Raw genomic sequence first — 13653 nt, 5'->3', positions numbered from 1 at the left:
GCATCTGCCTAGACGCCAGAGCAACCCAAAGAAACAGGAAAGAGGTGGGTCAAAGGTGGTCAGGCAGACCCTATTCCATTTCAAACCAATCACTGTGTGAAGGACTGGTCAACCTTGGCAACTATTGTCCACTGTGCCTTGCATTCCCTGCACAAGACTAGAAGGGAAACTGCCAACTACTTGGTACCCTGTGGTCCAGCTCTCACTTCCATACATCCCAGTAGTGATGTATGGAAGTGAGAGCTGGACCATAAAGAAGGCTGATCGCCAAAGAATTGATGCTTTTGAATTATGGTGCTGGAGGAGACTCTTGAGAGTCCCATGGACTGCAAGAAGATCAGACCTATCCATTCTTAAGGAAATCAGCCCTGAGTGCTCACTGGAAGGACAGATCGTGAAGCTGAGGCTCCAATACTTTGGCCACCTCATGAGAAGAGAAGAATCCTTGGAAAAGACCTTGATGTTGGGAAAGATGGAGGGCACAAGGAGAAGGGGACGACAGAGGACGAGATGGTTGGACAGTGTTCTTGAAGCTACGAACATGAGTTTGACCAAACTGCGGGAGGCAGTGGAAGACAGGAGTGCCTGGCGTGCTATGGTCCATGGGGTCACGAAGAGTCGGACATGACTAAACGACTAAACAACAACAAGCAAGGCAGGAACAGAACCTGGCACCAGTCACACAGGTACAGGCCAGACTATTGTCTCTTGCTGGTTCTTATCTGCAAACATTATCCTGCGGAGGCAAGCATTATGTTGGGACTTGTGCCTGTTTTGGGCAGCAATGATCCCTTCCTTGATCTTTGCAAATTATTTGGTGCATTACAGAAAGGCAAGATCACCATGATAAGCGGCAACTCATACTTTTGCCGTACCGTTAAATTCTCTTCAACAGTAACTATCCCCTTCTCGATGGGTAGTGCTGTTCTAGTTAACTTTCCAATGCACTGAACGCATGTACACCCCCAAACTCAGTATCATGACCCCTGGACTCATCCGAGATTTTATGAAGTCTTTGCGCCCCGCAGCTATTTTCACATTACTCACCAAGATTAAGTATAAGTTTTAGTCTTTCGGCTATATCCAAACTCTGGAACAGCTTTCTGCCCTAAAGGCAAGAGTAAGGTATGTGGTTAAAGGAGGGTCATTATGAAAAGCTCATGACAAAACACACAGCTATTATATGCTCTTGAAGTTTGCATTAAAATAAATACATGTGGTGATAATGTTTTTGTTCTACATAATCATGTTTGCTGACTTAGGCTGCAATCCTAGCCCTACTCTCTACCTACCACTGAATTCAATAGGACTTTTAAAGGAGGAAATAGGGTTGGGGGGGGGGTCACAGAAGTAAGTAACCTATGCATGCCCATTAGAAACTCTTATGCTAACTTTTGAAGATCATCAATTAACATTTGATTATATTATTCAAATAAAAGAGGTGGTAAAATAATCAATGATGCAGGGACATAATTCTATAATATAAAATATAGAATATAAATCATTATAACACAGGATTTTGTTGTTGTATGGTTGCTCTTCTGTGACCACATTAATTGCTACAGTTGTTGCATTTTGAGTAGTGAAAAAGAAAATCAGCTCTGGCTTCATGAGAAGCACTGCCTTAAGGTAAAAAGGTGGTTAATTTTACAAAGGTCATAGGTCATTGTTTCTTTTATGTGAAGGAAACTGTCAACAAAATATGCAAACTCTTATCCTTGCAACAAATTATGCTCTAAATTTTATCAGATGAATGAAAGCTGCATGCCACAATGCTTTTAAATTGTTAGGCATTGCTTAAACATAGAGAAATCTAGATCAAGTCACAGATCCAACATATGCAGGAACAACGAAATTACTCGGCTGCTCCATCCACTCACATAAGGCACTCCACATAAATTTAAAATAACTACAAAACATTAATTAAACAATGCAATACGAAATGACAAGTAAAAATAAGATTTTATTTTATTTTTGTTTTATTTTTGCATATTTTTCTAAAAAATGCCACATGCTGTTTAATTCTCTCTTTCAAGTAAGCATTAAAATAAATTAAGCCCCTCAGTAAACTAACAGGGGTTGGGAACCTGTAGCCCACCAGACACTACTGGACTACAACTCCCATCATTCCTGACCATTGATTATTATGGCTGAAACTGATGGTTGTTGGATGCCAACTGCATCCGGAGGACCATGTTAGCCCTCCCTGATATAACATCTCTGTTTACAAGATTATTGAGGTGAAGGTGAAATCAATGTTTCCTATGAATAACACATTTCTGGTAAAATGACGTTTATACTGTTCTTGCTGTTTTGAATTTGTTTCAATATTTTGATTCCTCGCCTTTCTCTTAAAAACAAGGTGACTCAACAAAAATAAACATATACAGAATATCTAGTTACAGGTAGGTAGCCGTGTTGGTCTGAGTCGAAACAAAATAAAAAAATTCCTTCCCATCACCCCCACCCTCTGAATATACATAAGGGTCTGGTTACTTCTGTTTCAGTGTATCTGATGAAGTGTGCATGCACACGAAAGCTCATACCAAAATAAAAACTTAGTTGGTTTTTAAGGTGCTACCGAAGGAATTTTTTTATTTTATACAGAATATGTTTTACTCAACAGCAACCTGATAACCCAAATACATAAGAGTAATGTCAGATACATACCACACAAAGCTCAAATAATATAACACCAAGGGACCACACATCTGATTTAGGGCCCGAAGGGAGATGCTTTTCACTTTGCATATGATCACTGTTTTTGATAATTCCCTGTGCAATTACCTCCGGTGCCAGGTATGATGGATACCTACAAGTAATGGTACAATAACAAAAGCAAAAGCATATTTCAAAAGGCCTGCAGGAAAAATCCACTGAATTTTCATAATGGAGACCTGTCTCATTAAACTGCGTGCCATCTTTTATAGCTTTAAAAACCCTTTATATAGTAGAAATAAAAGGTGTCAGCCTAACCGACTTCACAGGATTGTTGCGAGCATAAAAGACAGGGGTGAAAAGAACCTTAACCTCATTGAGGGTAAAGTGGTATAGAAATTTAATGAATGAATGAATGAATGAATGAATAGCCTGCTTTCAAATCCTAGTTTAACAGCAATGCAAATATCTGCAGTGTAAATGCTGATTGATCTCCTGCTGCTTCACTGGAAACATCAGGTGTAAATGTGTGAAGGTGATTTGAGTGTACAGTCTCTTGTCAAATACATGAGCTCTAGATGAGCCCTTAGAACGCTGCCCCCCCCCTTCTTCTAAGATGAGATTCTCCTAATTCTAACCAGAATACTGTCTGGTAACCAAAGTTAAGTTTTACATTTCCCATGGCAACCAGGCTTAGAATAATAGAATCAGAGTTGGAAGGGACCCTTGAAATGCCAGAATTTCAGTTCATGCATCCATGACAGATGGCCATCCAATCTCTACCTTAAACTTTCCCATACTGGAAGTTTCTGGAATAGCGGGTGGTGCAGGGGTGGGTCAGGGCCAGATTTAGGTTGGATGAGGCCCTAAGCTACTGAAGGTAACGGGGCCCTTTATATGTCCAGCTGTCCTTTGTCAACAACAAATTGTCACTGTTTTTGTGTTGAATATATGCTATATGGTTATTTATGGACCTAATACTGTAGGTATCTGAAGGCATTTGCACATAACAAAATGTACATCATAGGAGCCTACGCAACACATAACACTGTTGCTGCATGTAGGTTTTATTTTATTTGTTTTTTATCTTATATTTTGGAAATGTACATCCAGTTTGTTTTCCTTTAATTTTTCGGGGGCCCACAAGAGAGTGGAGTCCTGAGTTATAGCTTGTTTAGCTTATACGTAAATATGGCACTGGGGGGAGTAGGGGAGGTAAGGATTTTTCTTTGTCAGGTGCGAGGAGATATTCTCAAAAAAGAAGAAGAAAAAGAAAAAGAGGTTCACACAATGTACGATTCCTAGAATGTCACAATGTAAAACTTACCCTATAGGAAAATCAACATCGGCACCATAAGCTGTCATGTAGTACAGGCCGAATTTAGCCAGTTTAGCATGACCCTATTAAAAAGAGGAAATGTACTGATTATCAACCTAACAAGGGTTTCTACTTTGTAGGAAGCTTTGTGTTCGAAAATGCATTGACATTCAGGTTTGAATTCACAATTTCCATGGCCAAAAATCTGATGGCGAGAAACTACCAGATACAATTACTCTGTCTGCACGTAGCCCTAGGCCAGGCATCCCCAAACTTCGGCCCTCCAGATGTTTTGGACTACAATTCCCATCTTCCCCGACCACTGGTCCTGTTAGCTAGGGTTCATGGGCGTTGTAGGCCAAAACATCTGGAGGGCCGCAGTTTGGGGATGCCTGCCCTAGGGCCAAATCATGGCTTAGCATGGAAGGGCAAATAGGTTCCCGGACCAAAGATTACAGCTGCAAGCCCCTTCCCTACCTAGACCTAAGCATGGGGGAACCTCTTTCAGCCCAAGGCCTGCATTGCCTTGTGGGCAACCGGGGTAAGGCAGTCAGTGCATGCCAGTGCCAGGGAGGGCCAGATACAAAAGTGGGTGAACAATAGATATAACGCTTACCTTGGTTCAGAAGGCGACAATCACCATCACCCAAACTGTATTGGTCAAACAAATACAGGTTATACCTAATAGGCTACTAGGTATAGCCATGCAAAGATTTTTTTGGGGGGGGGTAGGGGTTACACACACACACACACACACACCTCTTTCTATGCAGGCAAGTAGAAAGCATTTTCATGGTTTAAGGACACATTCGCCAAGCAAAACCAATTGAGGAGGGTTCAGAGCATGGCTGGTGTGGGAGCATGCATTTGAAGAGTTGCAAAGGTCAAAAAGAGAAGTCTAGAGGACCATATTTAGTCCCCGGGGATAATATTCCCCACCCATGCTTAGTGGTTGCATTCAAACCTGGGCTTATGGTGTGTCTCGGTCCAGATAAGCGGCCTTCAGCTCCTGGGCCCAATGTTCCCCCACCGCTGGCTGAGCATTATATCCAAACCCATAGGCAAACCACAAAATCAAGTTAGGATATATCACAAAGACAGACCATGGCTTAGCTCTGGATAGTGCAGAACCATACTACAGCTGCAATCTCTGGTCCAGGAACCAACACGTTTCTTTGCTTTTGATAAGTTTTGGTGTGGCTTCAGTGTTATGTGCAAATTGGACCTAAGTGTGGTATTTCAGAACACTCTTCAGTCTTGCTTCAGCTTTCCCTCTACCCAAATTGCCAACATTTGTAGACAAAACATTTATGCCCAATGCAGAAGATTTTCAAAAAACACCCTTGTAAGATGAAAATGTAAGAGCTGTCGTTCTCGACAAGGTTTCCCAGCTGTGTAGCTGAAGACATTTATTTCTGTTGAACGCTAGGATATGTGGGAAAGGCAGTCTCAAATTTGTGAAATCAAAATATTGTTCATGAAGCCTGGATAATTAAATTCCCATTTATTTATGTGTGTATTTATTCCAGAATTTATAGACCAGAGATTAAATCTCCCGAGAAGATCCACAAACTATTACAAACATAAAATTCATTCACTGCATAATTACAAACCATAAAACCACAAATCTTTAAAATGCTAAAACATCTAAAAATATTATATTAGCAGCAATAAAACAGTTTCAGCAAAACAACTAAGGTTTCCACGATGGTTTATGGCTTGGGTTTGTCTGGAAGAGCAAAACCATGAGCCTGCTAAGCAAAACTGAATTTCACCTAGGGTTGTTACCGTCACAATAAACAATGGTTCATGACATCCAAATGAAGTCACTGCATTCGTGTTCCATTTTAGTTAAAGGTAGACGTGCATCTTCCATTTACGTGGGGGAAGAGCGCCATATACACAAGACCGTGCAAAATACGAAAGTACGAATTTACCTTGCATTTAAATGCAAAATGTTGCTTTTCTAAGAGAGGCTATCTTTCGAAATGATTCCAAACGAAGTTCTTATTACATTGATGTTGACAGAGGATGTGTACCGAAAGCAGAAACAAAATCTTCTAGCCTTACCTCTTGATCCATGAGGATGTTGTGAGGTGAAAGTGCACGATGGACTATCCCATGCTTGTTCATGTACTGCAAGCCCTGCAGCATTTCATAGGCGATACATGAAATCCTAAACGGGCTGCAGTGAAATAGTAAGAAAATAGCCTGTTTCAGTTATTTTGGCCTGAAGCAATATTTCCAGCTGATCTTAGCCACGCATCATTCTCCCCACATAACCAAAGGTTACTATCCAAATTAAGCAGGCAGGATAGAGGTAGACGGAAAAGCATAATAAAAGCCTAGAGGAGGGTTCGCCGGGTTCACAGCTGGGTTCACAAGAGAATGGTGCTGTTTATAGGTTCAAATGAGTTTCATATCCTTTAAGAAGACGTGTCATAGGAGGTCAACCATATGGAGGATTCTCAGGCCTGGATACTTCATCATCAGTATCAGAGGTAAAACTAGTCAGAGCTAGAGATGCACAAGGATTTTGTTTGGTCGGCATTTGTAAGTGAAGAGATCCGATTCATACTTCCCAGACTAATACACAGAACATATTCTTCAGTTCTTGCACTTCTGCATATGTTGCAATACAATCCTCACATAGCTGCCAAGTTTTCCCTTTTCTCGTGAGGAAGCCTATTCAGCATAAGGGAAAATCCCTTAAAAAAAGGGATAACTTGGCAGCTATGAATCCTCAGCTTAAAGAACATATCAATATGATCACAAAAATGTGTTTTTTCAAACGAAATGCATACAAAATTTGCATATTTTGTCATTTATTTATCTGTAGATAAATATTAGGTTAACTTGCTCTCCTGGCCACCTTACTCAAGTTAAAAATATCAGTTGGCCTGCCACTCGCAGTAGAATACTATATGTTTCTTCTAAGACAGGGGTGGCCAACTCCCAAGAGACTGCGATCTACTCACAGAGTTAAAAAGAGGCAGTGATCTACCCCATTTTGGGGGGGTTCAGGTTGTTGACCTTTTTTTAGGGAGGAAAGCCTGTTTTTTAAGGGTTCAGGTCAAAGTTGTTTAGCTTTTTTAGGGGAGTCAAAGTTGTTGAGCTTCTTTGAGGGGAGCCAGTGATCTACTAGGAGAAGGGGACGACAGAGGACAAGATGGTTGGACAGTGTTCTCGAAGCTACGAACATGAGTTTGACCAAACTGCGGGAGGCAGTGCAAGACAGGCGTGCCTGGCGTGCTATGGTCCATGGGGTCACGAAGAGTCGGACACGACTAAACGACTAAACAACAACAACAGTGATCTACCAGTGATCTACCACAGACGTCAAGTGATCTACCGGTAGATCACGATCTACCTGTTGGACGTGCCTGTTCTAAGAAGTTCAATGTAGCTTAAACTCAAGTAAATGTATATGGGACTGCAGCCCGAGTTATATTTAACAAAACACAGTTAAGTGTAGGTGTCGGGTCGTATGGTCCAGGGGTCTTAAATCCACTGGATTTTTTGTTCAATTTCCAGAGTGGAGAATCAGAAAAATGTGAACGTGAGAAGCTGTAATTTACTGAAACACTAGAGGGCCTCCTCTGATTATCTTTGCACTATAAAAGTCAGAGCATGCGAAAGCAGAAATTCAGGATTAAATGCTAAGCCCTTTACAGAGCCAACTCTATACTCCCACAGTTTAAATTGTAACCATTGCATTAACTATTAAAGTAAAGAATGTAATAAACACATTACATGAGGATTTCCTTTTGCTGTGGGGAAGGCAATATGAACATCTCTCTTAGGTTTGCAACGAAGACCTCCGTGGACAGGTGAAAATTAATGCATGCTAATACCTCTGCAAACTGAGGGATAGAAACCATCATTTTTATACTATTCCGCTCCCTGTGAATACTTAAGTTTAGAATTCTATCAGTAATTACTGTCAGGAAAATATGGGATGACATAAGCAGACAGGACGACTCTGAAGTTTCCTTTTTTAAAAATGTGTCTAACTGTTTTTGTTTGCACAAGACTCCAAAACATGAAACAACCCTAATTGAATGCAGAAATGTCTGCAGAGTCATACTACTTCTGGAACAAAATGCCCCATATACATCAATGGACGCTTTACTTAAAAAAATGTGGACTTTTTAATTATCCCCCTCAGAGTTCATAATTACGCACGCTGGATGAACACACTAAAGAAAAGACCAACCTCTCCTTCCGTCCCCAAGACAATACTAACACAGACCGAACTTATAAGAAGAATCTAAGCTGGTGATGTTGCATGCAGCTGGTGGTCAGAAGATAGAATTTTTTTTTAATAAAAAAACCTCCTCCAAATTTACATAATGAAGCAGCAGGGATATAATTTGCTTTCATCTTCTTTAACAGGGACACTCAGCTGTTCGGAAAATGCTTTTAGTCTGAAATGCTAAATGAATCCCTAATGCTTCTGACCATTCGAAATTCATACCAAAGGTTAGCCTACATTTTTCCTCTCAGTGCATGCAAATAGAAGCCCATTAAGAGTGGCAGGGACTACAAGGATGAACAAATCTCTCCGTTTCTCATTTCCCCATTCTTAAATTCAATTCCCCAGATTTCCACATCGTTTTGGGGTGTGTTTTTTAAAGTCCTGGTGAAAATCCACCAATATTTTCATGTGGAGTTCTAATATATTATACGCACACAGTTTTGCTTAATATGCACATTATTTTGCAAAGCAATTTTCCCTAAAAGAGTGCCTTTTGGTATGTTATTCTCACAAACGTATGCACCTTTATTAACAATTTACACTAGCATATGCATTTTTTTGTACACATCACGAGGGCTGAGAACTGCATTGCAAAGTTCAGAGAAGAGGGAATTTCAAGGGATTGCTGCGTTTTGGTTTGCATACAATTTCAGAGCCTGCAGATTAGGTAAATGTGACCTTAATCAAATTTCTGCCCCATTCCAAACCAAGAGACAAGAAAGTGACCTGAAACTTCCATCTTAAGAATCTAACCTTGGGGTTGAGTGCTCAGTATTTTTAAGGTTCGGTGCAGACAGTTTAGAGGTAATGGATGATTAAGCAGTACAGTATACTAATTCTGTTAGATAAATAAATACTGCAGAGCAGATGCATACAAAAAGGGAGTGAAGGGGATAATGGTGTGTGTGTGTGTGTGTGTACGCGCAAAGTAGGTTCCACAATAGGAGAGAGGATAAGGCATGGAAATGAGAGTGATCTATGTACAAGGAAGAGTTGATAAAAGTGAAGAGGAGGGTGGAAGGGAAAAAGGGAAATATGAGTGCACAGGGGGTTGTGAAAAAGGAAAGAGTAAGAGGCTTGGAATTAGGTTCAAAGATGAAAGGGTCTGAAGGAGAAGGTGATGTATACTGAACTGTGGCAAGTGAACTCTCCATAATAAAATGGCAGGTCTCCCTCCATGTAGTAAGTGTGCAGTAAACTTGTAACGGTCTGTTTTGGTATGCCAGAATGTACAGGTGTTTTTTTTACAAGTTCTGACCAGTTTCCAAAAAATGGATGTGTGCAAGAGGGACAAGCGTACACAGCCAGAACTTCGCATTCACTTTTCTCTCTTTCTCTTGAACCATCTGTTGGGTTTGGCTGTGGAAATGGCTGTAGAGACAAGCACAGCTTTCTCACTTGTGTGTTTATCTATTCTTCGGATTCGGTTTCCAGCTTTATGGCTAAACCAAGGCCAAACCCAAAGTGCATCCAAATAGAATTTTAAGCTGGAGATTCGCAAGGGTGAAACCTCGTTAAATCGGGAATAAACTGTGTAATACAGAGCTGGCCAGTTATATGTCCAACCTCCAGTGCCTTGGAGGCTCCTGTTGGACCATGGCTTCCATTTCACAACAATTTCTATTTATAGATGAATTAATTTTTTGATGATAATCAAGGTGGCAAATTAAAAAGATAGGTGTATTATTTTCTGTTTGATTCTGCCAAGTTTTTCAGATGTGACTCTCCTTTAGCAGTGGTGTTCATTCACTGTTACTGAAACAGATCCATTTTAAACAAAGAATTCCATCTCCTTGGTGTGGGAAAAGAGGTTTTTCCAAAATACAACCAGCTACTGGAACGAGTGGAATATTACATAATGCAAGTATCTTTGAATCTGCAGAAGATGTTCATAAAAAATAAAGAAGTTGTTATCTCTTCCAGTGAAAGAGGAAGTCTGGTAAGGATGACCATTGGCATATCCAGCACACCATAATCTGCTCTTCAGGTTGCAGAAATTATCAGAACGGAACACTTTGCAGAGTTCAGCAGAGATGCTCTGCCTGATCTTAAGGCTTCAGCAGCTTCTGCCACTGATGAACACCCTGATAATAAAACACAAGTTGTTCTATTAAGTGCACATTCTTTAGGGTTAGCCCAGCTGTTATGTACCTCATCCTGATTTGATTACATACCACAAGCAAACCCTGCAGAGTTTCCCTCAATATTTTTATTAGCCACCATAAACAGAATGCTTCATCAAGGAGACTGTGGTTAATATATATATTATGGAATAAAACACTCTCAGACTGCAGACTCTCACTTCATTTGCACGCAGCTGCAACTGACTACCACACCTATTCATTTTCACAACTCGCACCAAAGCCAGATTTTAAGGCATCACAATGTAGATTCGAAACGTGGGTGTCAATTTCGGAGCCAGGCAAATACCCTTTTTGTTTTTTCAGGCCTTTCACATTCATTTTCATCTTGACTGATGATTTTTAAAAAACAGTTTTTAAACCATTCATATAGAATTTTATGCCTTTTGTATATATTCTCCTGTTTCCAATTTGTTGCTGGCAATCAAAAATTGGGAGAATCCTCTTGGAGGATTCCCACAAGAAACTAGTTAGCCACTGAGAGATCAGGATGCTGGGCTGAATGGGTCTTTGGTCAGATCCAGAAGAAATCTTTTTATGGTCTTATATTTTATGGCGTTTGGAAATTGTGAAAGGAATTTTATGAGGATCATATATGGAGCCCTGGTCCATCTTACTGCTTACTGCTTACTGTGATCATTACTGCTTACACTGTGAAAATTGTGTTGTTGTTTTTCTCCCAGGCCCTTGCTTGGGATTGAACCTGAGGTTTTTTCCCCAAGCCCTTGCCAGGGATTGAACCTGGGTTTTTTTCTCCCAAGCCCTTGCCAGGGATTGAACCTGGGATTCTGCAGCACAAAGAACCAAGAGACTCGCAACAGCAAATTTTATTATGACATAACCATTGTTAGCCTTTCAAGATGCCACGTGTTCCTTTGTTATTTTGTGTTAAATAGCCCTTAAAAAAACAATGGAAATGACAGGGGAGAAAGTGGGGTGAAAATTTAAAAAAACAACTAGGATAGATAAAATTAGGATTAAGCAAATTCATGGATGATAAATCCACCAACAGTTATTATGATTCGTGGGCAAGGAGTGGGACTTTTGTGTGGCTGGAATGTAGCATACTGTACAAAGGTAGCAGTTGCATCCAGGGCCGGCTCTAGGGGAAGGCTGGGTGGCGCGGGGCGCCAGGGCGCGGGGCGCCCGCCCACCAGCCGCGGCAAGAAACGGGGCAGGGGCGCCAGAGCGATCTCTGCAGCACGGGGCCAGGGCGCCTGACATGCTTAAGACGGCCCTGGTTGCATCCATTGCTCCAAAATACATCCCCATCCCTACCTCCATGGATGGGTGGCAATGGCGCATGAAGAAGCTGCCTTATATACTGAGCTAGACCACTAGTCCATCTAGCTCGGTACTGTCGGCCATGACTTGCAGTTGTTATCCAGGGTTTTAGTTGGGGGGGGGTCCTTCATAATAAGTCTTAACTAGAGTTGTCAAGGATTGACCCTGAGGCCTACTTCTGAGCTACAGCAATTTTAAATTTCTATTTAAATGAAATTAATACATACAGGCTCATGAAAGGAAAACTGAGGTCCACAAAGAGATTTTGGTCCAATTTTTATACACAAGCTTAACGATCGAACATGGTAATTATTCGTTCTGTTGCTTTACATTAAGGTACAGTATATTCCTGCATATAAGACTACTTTTTAACCCAGGAAAATCTTTTCAAAAGTCGGGAGTCGCCTTATACGCCGGGTCATTTTATTAATACAGCGAGTATATCCAAAACTCTATATTTTAACTAGAAAAGTTGGGGGTCGTCTTATACACCCAGTCGTCTTATACGCCGGAATATACAGTAAGTTTCTTGCATCAACTCTCACACATGTGAAATTGTGCAAGACGTTTGCCTCACAAGCCTTTGGATCCTGATCATGCTTTGTACAAAACCAACCACCACAGAAGTAATACAATCTTCCAATTAAAACCAACAATGATATTTATCAAGGACTGTTACAAAAAACCCACACCTTTTTCATGCAGGAGAGTAAAGACCTTTGGAGAATACAAATTGCCCTCTAGAGCCACTTTCAGATATTTAAAATATTTGGAAGCAAGTCTTTGGGTTTCTTTGTGCTTTTTCAGCTGCAATTCTTTTAAAAAACCAAGCCATTCATATTATTAGCATTATCCTCTCAATGTATTCCCCCCCAAAGAGTTCCTGACAGGAAATTACTAATTAATTTCATCATTATTATTTTTCCCTTAAAAATATAAATAATATTGCATAGTGAACTTGTGTACTGTTTTCTAGCTTAAGTTTGTGCAAATCACAAAATCTGTCTTACAGCCCCCTCCTTGATAGCAAGGCCAAAAGGGATATATTGATTTAATAAAACGTAAAGCCATGAAAAAATGCTGACATAGCAGGCCGCCAGGATTATGCACTGGGTTTCAACACACCATTTCAACAGATGACAATAATTGAGTAGAAACATATTAAAATACTTTTAAGTCCTCCCCCCTCTTTTTAACAAGTCAACTTCAATTTGATATGCATATTAAAATGAAAAGGAGAAGAGGAACATCTAGTGTAGGACTTCAGCAGGAAAAGACAAACCAAAAACCGCTTTCAAAGATGAGATGATGGATTTTCTCACTATTTTAAAGCCCAGTTCAAAAGCCTAGCACCAGTTCCATAGGCAAAACCAACCTCCATCTTTCTCCTATCTGATCTTTCACAGTATCTCAATTATTCAGTTATTTTGAAGCCCTTCCCTTCCCGTTGTCCCCTACACCAAAGGCCCTGTCAGTCAAAAGCACAGAAATATTGTTTGAGAGGTGGGGGAGAGAAAGAATGGCAGAGAATGACCATGAAACTTCTATCTGTAATTGTCATGGGTAGCAGTGCAAGACAGAATGTCATCAGACAATCACAATCAGAAGTTAAGAGTCCTGCTCAAAGCACAGAAGCAGCACATTATCTGTTACCAAAAAGAGATGAAAGAAATATGGCAAAGGGGGAGCTTCCAGTTCCTTTCCCAGACATATGCACACAAATGCACACGGACACACATATATCAAACTCTCAGCGGCAGGGCTGCTCTGATCAGCTCCCAAGCAAGTGAATGCTGATGGAGGAGGGAAAAAGTGATTCGTGCCCGAGGGAATGTTATGTGCACGTCTGTGTGTAAGCATGGGGCAAAGTAAGTGCATTCCTTATTGTAAGCCTTCTTAGCATATATTTATCATATCAGGTGGATCTGACACCCTGCCAAAACAGTGAATTGAAGTTAAATCCGCCAAAACAGTCGTTTTACAAACATGGCTTG

At 40.7% G+C, this 13653-nt stretch overlaps 1 protein-coding gene across 7 annotated transcripts in view; it reads right to left on the bottom strand.

Annotated features, from left to right (window-relative positions):
• The window catches only part of TBCK (TBC1 domain containing kinase), a 90251-nt gene that overhangs the window by 54891 nt on the left and 21707 nt on the right, over nt 1-13653 (bottom strand). For all 7 annotated transcript variants that reach the window (XM_060278487.2, XM_088660474.1, XM_088660475.1 and 4 more), the window contains 4 exons: nt 6047-6161; nt 3986-4059; nt 2671-2812; nt 1048-1108 (listed from right to left, as the gene is read on the bottom strand). In XM_060278487.2, the coding sequence (XP_060134470.1) occupies nt 1048-1108; nt 2671-2812; nt 3986-4059; nt 6047-6161 (392 nt within the window). The remainder of the gene's footprint in view (nt 1-1047; nt 1109-2670; nt 2813-3985; nt 4060-6046; nt 6162-13653) is intronic.

The sequence above is a fragment of the Zootoca vivipara genome, chromosome Z1, assembly GCF_965207765.1.
Source record: "Zootoca vivipara chromosome Z1, rZooViv2.hap1.1, whole genome shotgun sequence".
NCBI lineage: Eukaryota > Metazoa > Chordata > Lepidosauria > Squamata > Lacertidae > Zootoca > Zootoca vivipara.
Note: the sequence above shows the minus strand (reverse complement) of the source record. Positions and strands in the feature narration are given on the sequence as shown.